Source organism: Corylus avellana, chromosome 10, assembly GCF_965113065.1.
Source record: "Corylus avellana chromosome 10, dhCorAvel1.hap1.2, whole genome shotgun sequence".
NCBI classification, from domain to species: Eukaryota; Viridiplantae; Streptophyta; class Magnoliopsida; order Fagales; family Betulaceae; genus Corylus; species Corylus avellana.
This window is the reverse complement of record NC_142499.1, coordinates 3,684,676-3,702,690: the sequence shown is the minus strand read 5'-3', so window position 1 is coordinate 3,702,690 and position 18,015 is coordinate 3,684,676. Positions and strand designations below refer to the sequence as shown.

Below are 18,015 nucleotides of genomic sequence, written 5' to 3'. Positions count from 1 at the left end.
TGCTAGAATATCATTAATTTGAATAACGCTAAAGACACTCTCGCTCCCACACTCGTACTCACACTCTCATCGATCCATCACAAATTCAATATTAGTAATTTTAAAAAATATTGTTCCAACTGTTGGAATTAAACCTTTAGGACTTGGGAAAATATTGTTGGAATGAAAAAAAGAAAATGAGAACACTTACCTGGCTTTAGTGGTTGCAGTGGAACACGCTTTGATGATCTAAACCTTCATGCTTTAAGCCTTTTCCTTCAACACGTTCTCAATGATTACGGCGTGGCACGAGTAATGCACATATATATTAATTATATTAATTATTATAACTTATGTCATCTTATTAACGCTTTTCACCACATTGTACCTCCAAATTTTGCATTCACACCCCTCCGTTCTAGAAGAAAAATATCGTCGGAATGGGCCTTTAGGTCTTTTTGGACAATCTTCCCCATAAACCTCGGAAACATTTTTCTTGTCGTTCCAAACTCCCAATGGTCAATTCCTGGTTTTGGGGTAGGCGACAAGAATGCCCATGCTCCTGCAAAACTTTGCTTATTTCATTTAATCAACACACAAGCAATCACATATATAGGGGACGAAATCCTGGGCTGGGCCCCCATTTTTATTTTTTTTGTTCCTTATATTATATGCCTGAAAATTAAGTTTGGCCTCTAAGCCGACAATTTTTTTTGGTACGACTCGTAAATTTAATGCGAATTTAGTTCAAAATTAGTAGTTAAAGTTGATAAGATTTAACCCGTTTAATTAAATGTGTTGAATTATTGTTGACCTAATATAGTTGTATACCCATGTCTTGACACGATTCAAACTCTACAAGTAACATTTAGGGCTGGCAATATTTTATACTACCCGCAAACCCAAAATACAAACCCAACGCAAAAATAACTAGTTAGGATTTGAAGATCTTACTCATTTAATTAAATAGAATGGATTTGAATTGACATATATAGTCTTATATTTATACTTCAATATGACCTAAACCCGACACGTAATCACGAATTACCACCCGACTCTATGCTTGGCCTCTCCTTGCAAGGAAAAATATTGATTCGATCTGTATGAATGCATACTAACATAAGGATTGTGGGATATTATGGATGTATGTTGTAAAGCCTATCTAACAAAAAGAATAATAAGACATGAAATCACATGGTAATGCATATAAAAAATACAGCATACAAAGTCACTAAACATTCCTCTTCACCTAATTTAGATCCCCCATCCAACTCCAACAACATATATATAATATTATATATATAGTTTTCGCTTTCTTTAATATGGTTTTTTTTTTTTTTTTTTTTTTTTTTTGCCCTTTTGGCTTTCTTTCAACTTCTGTTCTTCATATTCTCAGAAGAAAAATACTGAGCTCAGGCCCACCATTGCCGTCCGGGTTCATCATGTAGAAGGCCTCCGAGTCACGGCTCCCCACCACTCGCTCGAACCTCGCTCTCATATACAGCAACTCCCCCTCGGACGACCCGCCGATCTTCTTCCCGTCCTCCACCACCGGAATCACTCCGGCGCCGACAGACACGCTCTGCACAGTCCCCAGCACGTGCCAGTCGGACTCCCCGCACGCGCGCGACACCGCGTACCCGCACTTCCTCCCATTACAGTACATGGTCCACGTCGGCTCCTGGAATAGCTTCCTGGACCGGCCGGGTTGAGCCGGTCCACCCTTCTCGCACTCGAGCGCGATGCGGACTAGACCGGATGACATCTCTTTGACCAACGACGAGGTCGACATGGCCAGCTCGAGGAGTAGAAGCGGTTCGGAGCGCGGGTCGAGCTGAACGGCGAAGCTGACGTGGCCTCGCCGGAGACCGAAGAGAGTTCCGGTGACTTTACGGCCGAGGGAGGGGTTGAGGGACAGATTGGAAGGGATTGATAGCCATTTGCAGGTGGGGAGAATGGTGGGGAAGGAGAGAAAGTTGAGGAGCGAGCGGAGGATGGACGAGATCCTTTTGGGGAAATGGGGTTTGGAGAGTTGGTCGGATAAATTGGCCGGAGAGTAGTGTTTCGGGACGAGGAGGTTATCCGAGATTTCGTCGGTTTCGGGTAGAAAAGACGACGAGGAGCGACTGTGGCTGGAGGGGAGGATCCTTCTGGTGCTTTTGGCGGCGCTGCTGTTTCTTTGGAGGGTGATGAGTTCTTGTTGTTTCATTATAATAGAAGAAGAAGAAGATGAAGATGGAAATGAAAATCTTGGATTTCCAAACACGAAGGGAATGAAAACTGAAAACAGAGTGGGAATGAGAAATCTGTGAAGTTGGAGAGAGATGGAGGGAGAGGGAGAGAGGAGGATAAAGGGGCCGACAAGATGATGATAGTGTTGGGAGGTAGGGAATATAAAGGGGGACGATGGAGGCTTGTGGTGATGATGATGATTTGTAAGACAAATTATATAAATTGTGGGTCTGAGGAGACTTTTAATATGGTCCTACAAACCACCGTTACATATGCTCACTATTGCCTTCACCACACACTCAATTCATCTCCACCATCCATCTATTCTGGGTCCACTTTAACCATCCTCAATGTTAATTCATGCCTCAATCACCACAAGGATTAAGATTTAACCTCTTACCTATTAGTAATCCAGACAGCAAATTTGAGAAAGTCGTTAGGAGGTGAGCGAGTAACCCAAAATTTGCTTGAACTTTTATATTACCTTTCTTATTTTGTTACTTGAATTGCTAGTTCCTTTTAGATGAACTTTTCTACCTGAGGGAGAAAATATGCATTATTCCTTTAAAAAGAATTTAGAAAAGACTCATATGTCCTTCTCAAAAATCTAAAAAATACATCCCCCTTCTTAAAAAAAAGAATTAAAGGGTTTGACTCCTAAAAGATCCCCCCAACAAAAAAATCTGAGCTTTTTGAGAGGATTTTGTTTGTTTGTTCAAACTAAAATGTTTAATATGACTAAATCAATGGCAAGCAGCTAGAAGCATATAATTCAGTATAATAATGTTGTTTTCCCACATATAATTCAGTATAAAACACTGGAAAAGAGGGGGTTTTTTTGGGGCAGAGAGGCTGGGGATCGGATGGAGGTTTACATATTTACATCAATAGTCCTCCTACTTTGATAATTAATGTGAATTTTATATATCCAAGCTCGTTTAATGACAACTTAACCACAATATAATATATAAATTGGAGAATATATAGGATTCACTTCACTAACATGCATGCATGCATGAAATTTGGCAAGTATAAGGTGAAGATTTGATAGTTACGACGATGATCTGTTCTTGATCGTATGATAAGATTTCTTGCTCATATTATATGTTTTACGATTCCTTTCCGACCATTAGATTATGATCAGAAATACAAGGTGGTTGAAACATGATGGAGACTTTAATTTATTACTTGTTTGTCAGACTCATTTCAACACGAGCTGCATGTCCTTAACAGCCTCTCAAGAGGCAGCCTGCTTCTCTAATTCACTCTTTGCATGCCCTTTCTTAATTATGATGGGGAAGAAATCTTCCAGACTGATTTTCTTAATTAATTTAGCTCCTTCCATTGCAAAGACAAATCGTGCTCTTGCAATATGAAAGGGTTGTTTGTATGCGTACACAGTAGTAGTACAGTACACTGCACTTTGTGCAAGTTGTTTTAGTCAATTAAGAGAGAGAGAGAGACAAGCCCTTACTCAAGAATTATATTACATGTCATGATAATGGGGACGACTTGCGTCTTTTGTTTTCTGTGCACAGAATTAGAATTTTTGGAAGGGCCGAAACCTTTATTAACCTCCTCAAAATACCATTTTAATGATAATTTACCTCTCCAAACTATCAATTACGACAATTTACCTTCCAAATTATCAAAACAATGATAATGTACCCCCCAATGCTAGCAAAATGACAAAATTACCCTTATAAATTTTTCAACAAAGACAAAAATACCCTTAAATTTTGAAAAAAAAAAAAAAGTTAAATTTTAGTATTTTTGTTTTTATTTTAGTAAAAGTTTTTTCGTTATTTTGTTAAAATTTGGGGTATATTGTCATTGTTTTGGTAATTTTGAAGGTAAATTGTCCCAATTGATAGTTTGGAGGGTAAATTGTTATTGGGGTGGTAGTTTGAGGGGGTTAAGTAGGCTTTACCTTAAAAAAAAATTTGGGGGTAAACAATTAAGTTTGAGGAGCCCATCTCATTAATTTTTTATTTTTTTTAAAAAAGGAATTTTTAAAAATTTTGAAGCTGAGGAGGTGGGACTGTCACATTAGTAATTAAATATGCATGGCACCGTTAGTTTGTATCTTGTGTGTACAGACACAAAACACAAATCAAAGTCATGGCTGACGGTCTCTGATTCTATATGCTAAGATGCGGACTTATGCTAAAAATCCTGAGATTATTTGAAAAATCATGAAAATGACTCTCAACATGGAACCAACATTTGACAACCAATATAAAAATTTGGAGAAAGTAGAAAAAGGGCTCCTTAATTGAAAAATGTTCGTAATTCATGAAATTAATTATCATGATAAAATGATTTTAGATCATGCATCTAAGCTTAACACTTGCTTTGAATTTCAATTTTCCAAAGATCTTTGGCAATTTTTCCAATACAATTTATTAAACTGACAGTTACCCTTAGAATACGTGATTCTCTCGCCCGTCCTTAGAACATGTGAGAATAAATTTAATTAAAAATAATAATAATAAGTATTATTATTATTATTATCGGATAACTTGGATGTTGAAAGCATTTTTGGCTCTAGCCAGGCACTAAACGGCGCTTGAGGTGACTATTCTTGTGGTGGTGGATAGATAGATGAAGAGGGTGACGAGCATGATGATAAAGGTCAATGCAAAATTATGTTGTGTAAGAGGCCACTTTGTCCCCATCTATTCGGAATCCCAAACAATACTATATATATATATATATCAACTATACTTAATCCTTATGATTTTTTATAATTAATCATCATTACTATTATTAAAATTAATATTAATTTTTGGACGGTTCCGAACAAGGCATGCTTTGTCCCATGACCAATCATATTGGTGGCCTAACAATTTTGGGGGCTGAAGTTGATAACAGATCATGTGCCACCAGGTGTTTCTTTCATTCTCATGTCAACGTAATATATTGCATCAGCATCCCCATTGTTTATATATATATATTTTCTAATAAACAATATCAATATAAATAATTGTTGAGAATATTTTAATATCGTAAGCAAAGAAAAGATGAAGATTATTTGTGTTGGATAGCTGACTTTATACATGGGACCCACAGTTGATGTGTATATTTATTTATAATCTAAGCCGGGTTCAAACTAGGTCGAAAAAAAAATCAGTCGGCGCATATAAAACTTCAATTATTTTTGAACGGGAGAAACTAATTGAAGCTGAACTTATTAGCTTAACTCTAATTTTTGCACATTATGTTAAGCTTGCTGAACTAGGGTATCAAGCTTACATCTTAATCACCTTGTCAAATTCCCTTCCCCCTCTCTCATATTGAATAAAAATAAAAAAATAAAAAAATAAAAACTTTAAATTTAGTGTATCGAACTTTTAATTTTATATAATGTCACTCATTTGTTAGATTTTTCAGTTAAATATTGTCAAATTTTTCAAAACACCATTTTTTTTTTTATTAAAAAAAAAAATTGCAAAGATTCAACGGTAGGTATTTTTGCAAATTCTGTTAAATTCTTTGCAATTTTCTTTCTTTTTTTTTTTTTTTAAAAAAAATGAGAGTATTTTGATAATTTTGATACCCTTCAATTATGATTTAACGGAAAAACCTATTAAAGTGATAACATTACAAAAATTGGAGGTTCAATAATTAAATTAATTGTGTTAGAATAGTTGTTAGAGATATTAATTTATTACCTTAAAAACTGATATGACAACTCATGAAAATGGTGTCACATCATCTTCAGGTTTGGCACCATTCGATTAGCCTTGTTTGTAGTAAGATTGGTAGTACCCTTACCATTTTTTAGTACAGCTTGTAATTACTGGCTTTTCAATTCAAAATTGAAGCCAAATTTAAATTCTTCTTTCTTAAGTCTTTCATTTTCCAAGTCATATTAAGGAGACCTGCCATTTGCATTAAAACCCTTGTGCATTATATGAATTGCAAGGTTTCCTAAAATGTCTTACCATTAGCATTTACAGAAATCTGAAAACAAGTAACGCTTTTTTCACTCATTTATATCACACCTATTTTACATCGGCAGATGGTGTGTTGTAAGTAGCTCCACTTAAAACACGCCACATCAGTCCATATGTAAAATGAATGTGGTAAACGACTGTAAGTAATAGCATTATCTTACTACTAAATACAACTATCTAACTCCAAACAGAAACTACTTAATGAAAATATCACTCCGATGCCACTTGACTTCCCGAGTCATTACATGTATGTTCATTCTTTCGTGCTTTTCTCTTCGGACGAACATCTACTGACAACCTGAGAAACAAATTTTGGACAAAAATTATAAGTATAGACCAAATTAGGATTTGGAAACGATTTTCATTGAATTATGATTAAAATGAACCTTTCTATATTAATAGGCTATCTGGGAAGCATTCAAAATTGGCATTGTCAAAGGCAACAAAACTCTTTGGTTAAGCCTAAAACTGATGTTGTTGCTACAAGCTCTAGGTGGAGTGTGTACCATTTTCAGCAAACTTTTTTTTCAATTAAGGGTGCGTTTGACACTATGATTTTACATACGAAAAATGTGATTTTAATCAAAATCGTAGAAAATGTATTGTTAAGAATTGTGTTTTTAAAAAAGTTTGATTTGAAAACGAAGAAAAATTTGCATTTTCAAATCGCAAGCAAAGGGTGTGTGTTTTTAAAAACGCACAATTTTAAAGACTAAATTACAATTTCACCAAACTCTTAATTGTGTTTTTTAAAATCGCAAAATTCAAACAGACCCAAAATTTAATAGCTCACTTCTCAATTATTTCTGCATAGCCCCTTAAAAATGAGTGTAAATGAAGTATCATGATCAAAATGTGGACAAGTCTTAAGCACAAAGCCCCACATATTTTAGGGACGAAGGTTACCTAAAATTCTTGGATGATAGCCAAATAAAATGAAGGAAAATAAAACATATGTAGGACAAACAATTAAAGATGGAGTATTTAGAGAATATTGGAAGATATTGTAATCATGAAAACTTGTGACGTACCCTAAGTGCAAAGAAGTGTCTGAATGCTCATCATCTTCCTCAGATGAAGAAGTAGAGACAGCTTTTGAACTTGTGAGTGAAAACCTCCTCTCCACAGGGTTGAATTGAAGGAAAGGTGACTTGCAGCTTCGCCTCATTTCCTCAAGCTGTTCATATTTGCAGACAATACAAATTAATGAAAACATATTTATGTTGTTTACAAAGCTTTACAATGAAAGAAATGGCTTTGATGTACATCATAGTTGAATCAAGTTTAATTCTCACCTGTTTGCGCAGGGCCTCATTCTCTTGCACGGCCTTTTGTTCCTGAGGGTAAAATAAAACTTTTGACAGTTCAGCAGAATATTTAATTTCTTTGCATCAGTAATTCCTTTTTTCTTTTAAGTAATTCAATTTTATTAAAGTGCAGAGGGACGCAATCTTAATATACAAGAAATATATAAAAAAATTTAAAATTTAAAAATTTTTTTTTTTTAAAAAAGGAAAAATGCAAGCTATTGAATGTTACCACCCATGTGTGAAGGAATTGGAATATCTTTTGAGGTTCTAGCATCGCAATCTCACGATCTTTAAAGCTTTTTACATTTTTCTCTCTCCAAATACATCACATTAGACACAAAGGAACCAATCTTCACACTTTCAAAGCAGTACGGTGTCCAAGTTGTCCTCTCTAGCTCACCGACAACTTTCTCACCATTCAAAGCATAACCAAACAAATGAAAAATAGAACTCCATAATTCTCTTGCAATCTCACAATGAAAAAAGAGGTGATCAATAGATTCTCCACTTTTATTGCACATACAGCACCAATCTACCACAACAACATTCATCCTTTGTAAATTATCCAAAGTCAAGATTTTCACTAAAGTTAAGCTTTGATTTTCCAAATATTCTTCCAAGAAAAATAAAAACTAACCAAAATAGATAACTCATGATAGTAAGATTTCACTTCAAACATTTTCCTTCTAGAAGGAATCCAATAAATTTTATCCTCGTCTCCTTGCATTACTCTTTGAGAATACGACAACTCAAAGAAAAAAGAAACCACTTCCACCTCCCAATCATACATCGGCAATTCTCGAGTAAATGCAACACCAAATTGCCAAAAAGGTCTAACAATTGAGAGTTAAATTGTTTACAATTGAGTTCTCCAAACCATGTCTCAAAAACAGAAGTAATGATTCAAAAAACAAATCTCCATTTAATAATAGGATAAGACCAAAAAGTAAGATCACAGATAGAGTTTCCTAATATTTTACTCTTTCATATCACTTAAAACATTTAAAGGCACCCCTCTTTTTGGGCCTTGTTTTGCTGGTTGGACCATCTGGCTCCTTTCTTCCCAAGTTACTAGGGTGAAAACTTTTCGCAGGAAAGACTGGCAATTTATAACTGACAGAGTCAATTATAAAATAGCTTTCTGTGGAAATAATTTTTTAACTGATGTAACCTTTTTCTATGGATCCTAATTAAGATGCTCATCCATAAAAGCAACCAAAAGATTAAAAGGAAAAAGAAAAAATATCGGCATTCATAAAAGATTGTCTAATTTACCTGTAACTTGGACCTCTTAAGTTGCTCCAAAAGTACTTCCTCCTGCAACATTAAAGTTTCAGTTAATGCCTAAGAAAGAAAGAAACAACTACCAAGCTTGAAATTCATATCTACCCTTCAATTTTCACATGTTTATCACGTGATCACAAACTCATATGATAATTTAATTAAAAAAAACATAAAAATTAAGGTTAAAGTATAAGAGAAATTGGAGAATATTGTAATCAATCTTATATTTAGAGTTGATTTATCAAATTTAAAGTTTAGGAAAGACCTTAATTTAAAGTAAATACAATACACCATTGCTAAGATATTAATTAAATGATTAAATCCTCCACTTCTTATAAGCTTAAGTTTTTAGAATAATTGCTTATTTGACATAGTATTGGAGTAGAGGTCATAAATCCGAATTATAATTTTATAATTTACCCTCATTTTAGTTAAATATTCTACATATTTAGTCTCAGTTATTGAGAGATAATTTAAGTCCACACGTGAAAAAAATAATAATAATTAATTAATTAAATATCAATTAAATAATTAAATTCACCAAAGAAAGTACAAAATGTAAGTATAAAACTCAGCACCTTCTTGTCCTTCACAGATAATATCCCTTCACTCAACTGTTCCTCAAGGTGCTGCAACTCTTTGAAGCTCAAGTCATCCAGCTCCTTACCCAACATCCGCCTATATAATCAGAAAGCGTATAAGAATGGGAACTAAAGGAAATAAATTCAACAGGGTTGTACTCTAGTGACGTGTTTCGACACCATAAAATTAGACCGTTGCCAGGACATTAACAGTAGCAATCAAATGAGCTTTTTTTTTTTTTTCTTTTTCTTTTTTTTTTTAAAATCTTGAGTCCACTTATTCAACGCAAATTATAAATTGTGGGGTTTCATACAAAAGTTCTTTTTTCAGAGCAAAACAATCTATTTTAAAAATAAATAAATAAACTATACTTCTCTCAAATTTATACTCAATGTTTCACCCAAACTTTTAAAAGTTGCAGAATAACCCTCCAAATTATCTAACTCTTTCTTTTAGCCTCATCCGTTAAAATTTTCTGTTAAATGCAACGAAATTTTTTTAAAAAAATACCACAACCTAGCTGTGTGGGTCTCCATGGCTAGAGACCTATGACTAGGCTCTAAATCTCCTTTAGAGCTGCCACTAGGCCATGGGTCTCCTTCAAACCCATGACCTGACTGTAGGTCTCCAAGGTTAGAAACCCACAGTCAGGTGGACCTGGATCCTCTTCATTTGAACGGGTTAGTTGTTCTTAAGAGGATAGTTTTGTCATTTTATTTTTATTTTTGGACAAAAATACCATCTTAAAACAACTAAATGGATCCCCTCCATTTCATTTGAAATGGAGAGGACCCTTCTCCCCGTCAGGATGTGGGACTCTATGAATTTTTGTTTTAATCTAAGAGCATATTTGTAATTTCACAAAATGTATAATGAATATTTTATCTACTTTTTTGTTAGATTTAACAGAAAATATTAACTGGGTTAAGTAAAATGGGCAAGCCAGTTTGACAAGTCATTGTAACTTTCTAAAATTTGAGAGAACATTAGAATTTGGGGGTAAGTTTGAGAGAGTAAATAAGTTTTTTCATATGATTTCATATGTCATCGGTTAGATCATTGAATATAGTGAAGATGACTTACAGGTATTCCAACCGTAGCTTAGCAAATTCATCCTTCAGTGCATTCACTTCATCTTGCGCCTGCTGTTTATTTAACAGAGCCCATGTATAAGAAACCTTTTTTTTTTTTTTAATCGAAAAACAGGCAAACATGTGATGCATATACCAAACTTACTGATTATGTATCTTTTTTCTTTCATGTTCAAGAAATTTGGTCACGTCAAAAGGTTAGGCCAAAAAATGTAAACCATGATTATAATCAGTATCAGGCCTTAGATTACACACCTCTGTTGAAAGCTTATCCGAAGGATGTTCTAGATGATCCGAATTCAGACCCTTGCTGTATCTTGAAAGAGTGTGATCCATGCTTCATGAATTTAAAATAATAAAAATATATCAGTGATAAGAAACATTTTATATGGATTAAGATGCTCTAAAATTCCTTAAAAAACATCTACCATTATTATTTTCCTATTAAATCATTTAGATTCACCCATATTATACCATCTGATCCTACACTTGTGGTGCATGGAACATACTTTTTAAGGGTAGCAATTTGTATTCGTGAGTCGATTGTGGGCCATATGGTCAACTATAATCCAATCAATTTAATTAAACAGGTCAACTCTCTCAACTCTAACCCATTAATCAGATCTTGTAGAAAATCATCATCCCCGTGTCACGTGTCGAGTCATGGGTATAAAACTATATAAATTACTTCTAACTTAATTCATTTAATTAAAAGAGACAGACCCTTCAACTCCATCAAATTAATTTTGTATTGAATTCATATAAAAATTTGTCAAAACCCAAAAATTTATAGTAAATAATTCATCAGCATCAAAAATTGTGCCACTAATTAAAAGTGACCCTGCGAATGGCCCGCACAGCAAGTGCCAGCAGCGCAACGTTATATGTGTTGGGCCCAGAGCTTCACAACCCAGAAAATGAAAAACCAAGAAGGCAAAACAAAAAATCAAAGTTACCATATTTTGTTAAACCTGTTTGGGTACAACAATTTTTTTTTATAATCATTTTATAAATTGATATTACTGTTTCGCTTTGCTAGGGAGCCAAACAAACAGGAAAATGATCATCTCCATTTCAAATCTCCTCAATTTCTTCTATTTAGTGCATTTTGAATGGTAGTCCATTAATGTTTTAGTACATTTTAAGGGTAGTGCATTAATGCACTACCATCATTAAAACTTTTGGTAAATGCATTATCATAATTAAAATTTTTAAATAACATTACCCTTCAAAATGCACTAAATTGAGAAAATAGGGAGAATTTGAAATGGAGAGAATCATTTTCCAAACAAATGAACAAAAAAAATTTACTAAACTGACGTGGCAAAAGTTTTTAAATTAAAAAATGCAAGTCTCTCTCCCTTATCTGCCACTCATGGTCAGTCACGCCAGTTTGAAAAAATTTCTGGGTTCATTTGTTTAACTCCCTAGCGGTTTATAAAAATGGCATTTTCCTTATTAAATTTTCTTCTTGAACAAATTTAGTCTTACCAATTGCCATAAAATTATACCAGAAATTAATCTTCTATATTTGGATTTTTCTTTCATATTTTTGCAAACTAAAATTAGTTTCTATTTTTAGTTATAATAATATTCCAAGTCCTAAACTGTCACTTTGAAGGAAAAAAAAAATCTAAAAAAATGCTCACATTTTACTCGCATGTCAACTCGGTCAGGTCAGAGATTACTTTGATATTTGTTTGTTTTTCTGTTATGGAGTGAAAAGTAAAAATAGTTAATGAATATTTTGTGTTGATTTTACTTTTTTACTAAAAAGAAAAAAATACTGTACCAAAAAGTTCCCCCAAACAAGCTCTACACTTTCTTCATAACTTGGGCCACAAGATTGCCGGACAACTTACATTCTAAACAACCGGCCGGCCGGCCGGCGCAAACCCAGATTCGTAAGTTGTAACAAGAAACATCGTTCTTTTTTAACATGATTGATAAAATATTAAAACCCTTATAAAATCTTTGATGAAATTAAAAAATAAAAAATAAAAAATAAAAAAAGAGAGATTGAAAATCAGCCAAACAAGAAGTAAAAATGAAGCGGACGTACCTAGAGCTGGAAAATTCGTAGAGCTTGCCGGTGCTGGAGAAAATGATGACGGCGACATCGGCGTCACACAAAACGGAGAGTTCCTTGGCCTTCTTGAGCAACCCAGTACGACGTTTGGAGAACGTGACCTGACGGCTATTGAGGTTGTCGATCCTCTTAATCTCAATTTTACCTCTGCCCATTGTTTTTCTGCGTCTCTCAGATATTTTCCTTTCCTTTCCTCCAAACGGGAGCATTAGATGGGAAGGAAGAAGAGAGGAAAAGAAGCACTATATATAAACTGTGTTTGCTTGGAAAAGATAGGGATTCTTAGAGGCTAATGAAGGAAAGTACTACCATTATTAGGATACAGAATAGAAAGGTGACAGATAGAATACTAAATGAGGCAAATAACCAAAAATGGCATCCCCATTACTTGAGCATTGCGTTTTTGCCACTTTCAGCGTTTTCCTTAGGGACTTCTTGGAGGTAGGTACCATGGAACTCTACTCCAATAGGGTTTCATTTGCAAAGAGATCACATTAAATAGGTTTTCTTTTCTTTTCTTTTCTTTTCTTTTATTATTATTATTATTATTTATTTATTATTTTTTAGCGAAAACTTCACTTTGGTCATCTGAACTTTCACCTGATTTTACAAATCCCTTGAACTTCTAAATATTTCATTTTGGACCCCTAAACTTTCAATTACTCTCAATTAGAATTCTTCCGTTAATTTTAGCCGTTAAAAATACAAAAAAAAGACCATGTCTTTAATTTTCATTTTTTTTAAATAAAAAAACTTTTTCAAAGTTGAAATTTTATACAAAAATTAGAGGTATAAACGTCATGTAACGTTTAAAATTTGACAGAGGGGTCCACATTGAGAGTAATTGAAAGTTCAAGGGTCCAAAATGAAAAATTTAGAAGATCAGGGAGGTTTGTAAAATCGAGTGAAAGTACAAGGGGTTCAAATTAAGTTTTCTTATTTTTTATTTTTTGCTCCTATCTTCATGGTACACAAAATATTGGCTCAATTAATAAGGCTATGTTTCTTTAAATTTTTAGTTTTTTATTTTATTATTTTATTATTTTTATTTTTTTATCTTTTGTTTTCTATTTTAGAATAAATACATTAACAAATAAGAGTAATGTCATTTTAGTAGAGTGATATAATGGTAAAAATAAATTTTTACTATTTTTTTATAAATTTAATGACTATTCTTATTGTCGCATCATTAAATTATACGACATATAAGAATGTGCTCTAGCATCTAGTAAATAGGACAATTCAAGAGGATAGATTTTTGTGGCAATAATTGAAAACAATTAGAGGGGAGGTTTTATTTATTTATTTTTTTTTTTTGGGGGGGGTCTTGGGTAATTAGGATACCTAACTAATTTTATTGAAGGGTTTTTAATTCCTGAAAAAGCATGGATGAATCAATAGTCATATATATTCAATATTGTTTCTTATATTTATTTTTGTAAATCCCATATTGTACTTTTTAGATGGTTGGCTTTTAATTTTGAATAAAAAGAAAAACAGTTGCTTCATTCTCAAGTAGTGGGAAATTGCAAGCTGTATGCCATTGCAGTTATGACACATTGACATGGATAGGAGGAAAGAAAGGGAAAAGTGCCTAGTTCCAAAAGAATGCCAAGAATTTGTCTCTCTCTCTTTCCCCTTTCGCATTTGGTTTGCAAAATACGTATTTCATTGAAAAAGAAAGTAATTATTATTGGGAATAAACAATAGTGAAATGAAATAGTTATTTATATTTTTTTAGTCTATTAACAACACGTATGGTCTACATAGAATTAAATCAAAATTACTAAAAAACTCTCACATTATTTTATTTTTCAATTCATATTAGAAAATAAAAAATTAAAAAAAAAAAAAAAAAAAAAGCCTAAAACATGTGGGTGGCCAACCACCCCAATGGGTGGTCGGTCACCCACATAACTGGCCGGGGTGGTCACACCACCCCCGGACACTTCGAGGGTGGTCCCATGAGGCGTTCGAGGCTAATGCAACCACCCCCGCTTCTTCTGTGGGTGGTCGACCACCCACTTTAATTTTCATATTTTACTCTTTTTTTTAAGTTTAATATATATGAGTGTTTTGTGTAAAATGTATTCAATTCTTTAAGGAATAATTATTCCTCTTATTTGTTTAGAAAAATAGTTATTTATGTGCGCAAGATCATTCCCAATGGATGAGCCATATTTTTATGTAAAATGGCTTCTCAAAACTCACTTTTATCTAATTTAGCTAAGCCATTTTTAAACGTCTCTACATCCGATTAGCTATATTTCTATTTATTCTATTAAAATATTATTAAAAGCAATAAAAGTTATGGAAAAAAAAAAAAAGAACATGTGAGACGAAAAATGGGAAAAGTTTTGGGAAAAAGAGAACCTGCAGAGAAAAAGTAGGAAAATATTTGGGAAAAAGAGAAAATATGTGAGAGAAACAATGAAAAATAAAATAACTCCCTTAAAAAGTGCTGCTACATTTAGTTTCTTTTTTTTAGCTCTTCTAATCAAATATCTATTTTACATTTTCTTTTGCCTAATCCAATGTATTAGGTTTTTTAAACATTTAAAGAGATATTTTAGATAAAAGTAACATTTAGTTCTTCCATTGGGAATGCTAAGAGATTAGTAATTCCTACGTGAATAATTATTTATAGAAATAAACTCTTACTAAACAAAAGAATGACTATTTTATTTCAAGAATGTATTCCGCAAACCAAATGGATTAAATTTTTATTTATGTGTGCCTCGATTCTTGGCCCCTGCTGCATGGACAGAACTCAAATTTTTAGCTTTTAATGAGTCATACTTATTAAAATAATAATAATAATAAAAATCTAAAATGACTCTTTTTAGCAAAAATAAAAGCTAAAAAGCTTTTTCAAAAAGAAATTCTGGAGGGTTCAAAGCTCCCACCAACCCCCTGTAGGTTTGTCCATGTCCTATTGACTATTGACTATTAACGGTTGTAGATTCGGACGTGGCATCTATCAAGCCTACATAATTGAGTACCTTCCACGATGGACATCGTGGTGGAGCTCATCTCTACTCCCTAGCAGCCCCAATCCAACTACCACCATCGTCCCCCACCCTACTATTTCAGTCAAATTCGCCTCGAAATTGCCCCTTCAAACTCTTATTTAATGTGACTTCTTGGCTTGCAAGCTAACAATTTAATGGGTCGGATCATTTATTTAGCTAATTCCCGAAAGAATTTATATTTTTTCTTTGTACTCGGGTTTTTGTTGGGCTATTCCACCTAACTTTTTTGTGTTGCATGTGAAATTATTTTACTTGACCCTTTTTACTAAAAAAAGACATTAGCTTGCTTAATAATTTGTATGTAACATTTAAAGCATAGTGCATGGCATGTGAAACTTCACGATTTCATGTTAAGTGGGAACTAATGAGCTTGGCATTATGCAAAATTCAACAGCAAGACTTATATGATAGTATTATTACGGGAAGAACTCAAATTATTATGATCTTTTAAGTGTTTAGGCTAATAGCTGATAAAAAGTCAAATATGTGATAGGAATTGGACAATCACGAAAAGATATAAATATAATTGTGAGATTAAATTTGAACAGTTGAGAAAATTATAAGAAATATTATTTTATAGCACTTAAACCAAATTAGAGCTTGTTGCTAGCCACCAATTAGCCCAAGTCATACCTAGCCTAACCCACCGCTAACCAATGCTCAGCCATGGCAACTATTGGCCACCCTTTAGCCTACCCTATAGTTGACAACCATATCCAATGGTCTTCCATCGTCTTCGGCCACCATCCGCCCCAACCTTCCACTCACAACATCTCTAGCCTATGGTGAGTTAGGCTAGTGGTGGCTGGAGGTGAGCTGGGCTAGATGGTGGTCAAAGATGATAGAGTGTCGTTGGGATAACGACAAATGGCAGCCTAAGACGAAGGAGGACTGTTAGGGACGATGGTCAAGGATTGTAGAGGATTGCGAGATATGGTTGGCAATGGTAGGTCGAACCGGCCGGATGGTGGCTAGTGGTGGGTTGCGTTGGGTGATGATTGACGGTTGGAAGGCTAGGTAGTGGCTTGGGTTGGGCAATGACCCACGACCACCAGATGGCCCGTGAGGGGTGGTTGCGACCACCCCCTCGTTGGCATTGGAATGAAAATAAAGAATTTTTTTTTTTTTTGGGATATTATTCTTAGAGCTATTCTTTTTTTGAAAAATCAAACTTGATAATCTTTCATAAAATGGATCATTGATAGAGCAACTGTTCTGTCAATATAATATGTCTGATACAAGATGGACACTCCTCACTCCATACAGTATCATTTACCTGTTGAAGGGCCATTCTTGCTAAGCCATGAGCCACCCTATTCCCCTCATGATATACATGGTCAACTTGCCACCTAGGGAAAATATTAAAGTTTAGCTTGACATCATCAATCAGGTGTCCCACCATACTAGTGTTCAGCCCCTTCTCGTGGATAGCATAAGTAATTTGCTTTGCGTCTCCTTCGATGACAATATGTTGCACTCCTTTCTCCCTCCCAAATACAGTCTCGTGGTAGAGTGCCAAAGCCTCAGCCACAACTGATTCCCACAAGCCCCTCTTTCTAATGCATTTTGCAGCTAAGAATGTTCCTTCCTGATCACGCATGACTAGACCGAAGCCCATCACTCCTTTTTTATTCAAAGCTGCATCCACATTTACTTTAATCCACCCTGCTTCCGGTTTGGTCCAAAGAACTTGACGTTGTGTAGTGGACGCATTTTTCTGGTGTTCGGGCTGATTTGCTTTCTCATAATTGTACACTGCCTGTTCAACATCTCGAACCACAGAATCCGGATGGACGAAAGTGCCATAAAAAATCAAGGCATTTCGTCGTTGCCATATGCTTCTCAATATTACTGAGAACAAGCGCAGAATTTCTATCCCCCCTTCGCATATAAGTCCCCCGCTACCTAGAGAAAATCTGACCCTGTAGAGCTACACATCTGGAAAGCCTTGTGACTAGCTCCCCATATATCTCTCGACGCCAGACGAGCTATTCTATCATTATGAGAATAATAATGATTTTTTTTTTTTTTTTTTTTTTTTCATTTAATTGTGTACATGATACTATATTTACATACAAATTTAGGAATAGGATCCTCTCTATTTTCCATTTAGTGTAAAATGAGGAGTAATATTATAAATTTTATCCTTCAACTTTAATGTTAAGACAATATTACTTTTATATTAAATGGATACTTTCTATTTTAACTGAAATTGAGAGGATCCTGTTCCATAAATTTAATGGTAGATACACTTTTTTCACGTTATGGAAATAGATGGAAGATGGAATGTAGAATATTTTTTATCACTTGTCTATCACATATATTATATATATCATTAACTTTATAAAATCTAATTTTGACTGTAAAATAAATAAATAATCCCAATTTCCATTTCGATTCCATTGAAGAGGATATAGGAAGATCACGTTCATGTTTCACATCCCAATTACGAGCAAA

The 18,015-nt window shown here is 34.1% G+C and overlaps 3 protein-coding genes across 4 annotated transcripts; all 3 read right to left on the bottom strand.

Moving 5' to 3' along the window:
- Positions 1 to 1,182: 1,182 nt before the first annotated feature.
- Positions 1,183 to 2,393, bottom strand: MIZ1 (MIZU-KUSSEI-like protein (Protein of unknown function, DUF617)). Its single transcript, XM_059571931.2, has one exon. It carries the CDS (start codon positions 2,186 to 2,188, stop codon positions 1,364 to 1,366), a length of 825 nt encoding a protein of 274 aa, XP_059427914.1. The 5' UTR covers positions 2,189 to 2,393; the 3' UTR covers positions 1,183 to 1,363.
- Positions 2,394 to 6,129: 3,736 nt separating this feature from the next.
- LOC132161913 (MADS-box transcription factor 23-like) lies at positions 6,130 to 12,808 on the bottom strand. Of its 2 annotated transcripts, none has more exons than XM_059572134.2 (8): positions 12,500 to 12,808; positions 10,693 to 10,774; positions 10,430 to 10,491; positions 9,343 to 9,442; positions 8,756 to 8,797; positions 7,466 to 7,507; positions 7,202 to 7,347; positions 6,130 to 6,468 (listed from the first exon to the last, which is right to left on the bottom strand). In XM_059572134.2, exons 1-8 carry the CDS (start codon positions 12,733 to 12,735, stop codon positions 6,381 to 6,383), a joined length of 798 nt encoding a protein of 265 aa, XP_059428117.2. In that variant the 5' UTR covers positions 12,736 to 12,808; the 3' UTR covers positions 6,130 to 6,380. The 2 variants fall into 2 exon arrangements, with proteins under 2 accessions (XP_059428117.2, XP_059428118.2); XM_059572135.2 differs by having other exon boundaries at positions 10,430 to 10,488.
- Positions 12,809 to 16,753: 3,945 nt separating this feature from the next.
- LOC132191757 (uncharacterized) lies at positions 16,754 to 17,176 on the bottom strand. The gene has a single exon (XM_059606846.2). The coding sequence runs from the start codon at positions 17,174 to 17,176 to the stop codon at positions 16,754 to 16,756; it is 423 nt and encodes a 140-aa protein (XP_059462829.2).
- Positions 17,177 to 18,015: the final 839 nt, after the last annotated feature.

Bases quoted from the DNA above. Each gene is read 5' to 3' on its own strand.
- MIZ1 (XM_059571931.2), bottom strand. From the start codon at position 2,188: ATGAAACAACAAGAACTCATCACCCTCCAAAGAAACAGCAGCGCCGCC.
- LOC132161913 (XM_059572134.2), bottom strand. From the start codon at position 12,735: ATGCTCCCGTTTGGAGGAAAGGAAAGGAAAATATCTGAGAGACGCAGA. The intron at 10,775-12,499 runs GTACGTCCGCTT...AAATTCATGAAG, and splicing joins TACGAATTTTCCAGCTCTAG to CATGGATCACACTCTTTCAA. The intron at 6,469-7,201 runs GTACGTCACAAG...TTTGTTTCTCAG, and splicing joins GACACTTCTTTGCACTTAGG to GTTGTCAGTAGATGTTCGTC.
- LOC132191757 (XM_059606846.2), bottom strand. From the start codon at position 17,176: ATGGGCTTCGGTCTAGTCATGCGTGATCAGGAAGGAACATTCTTAGCT.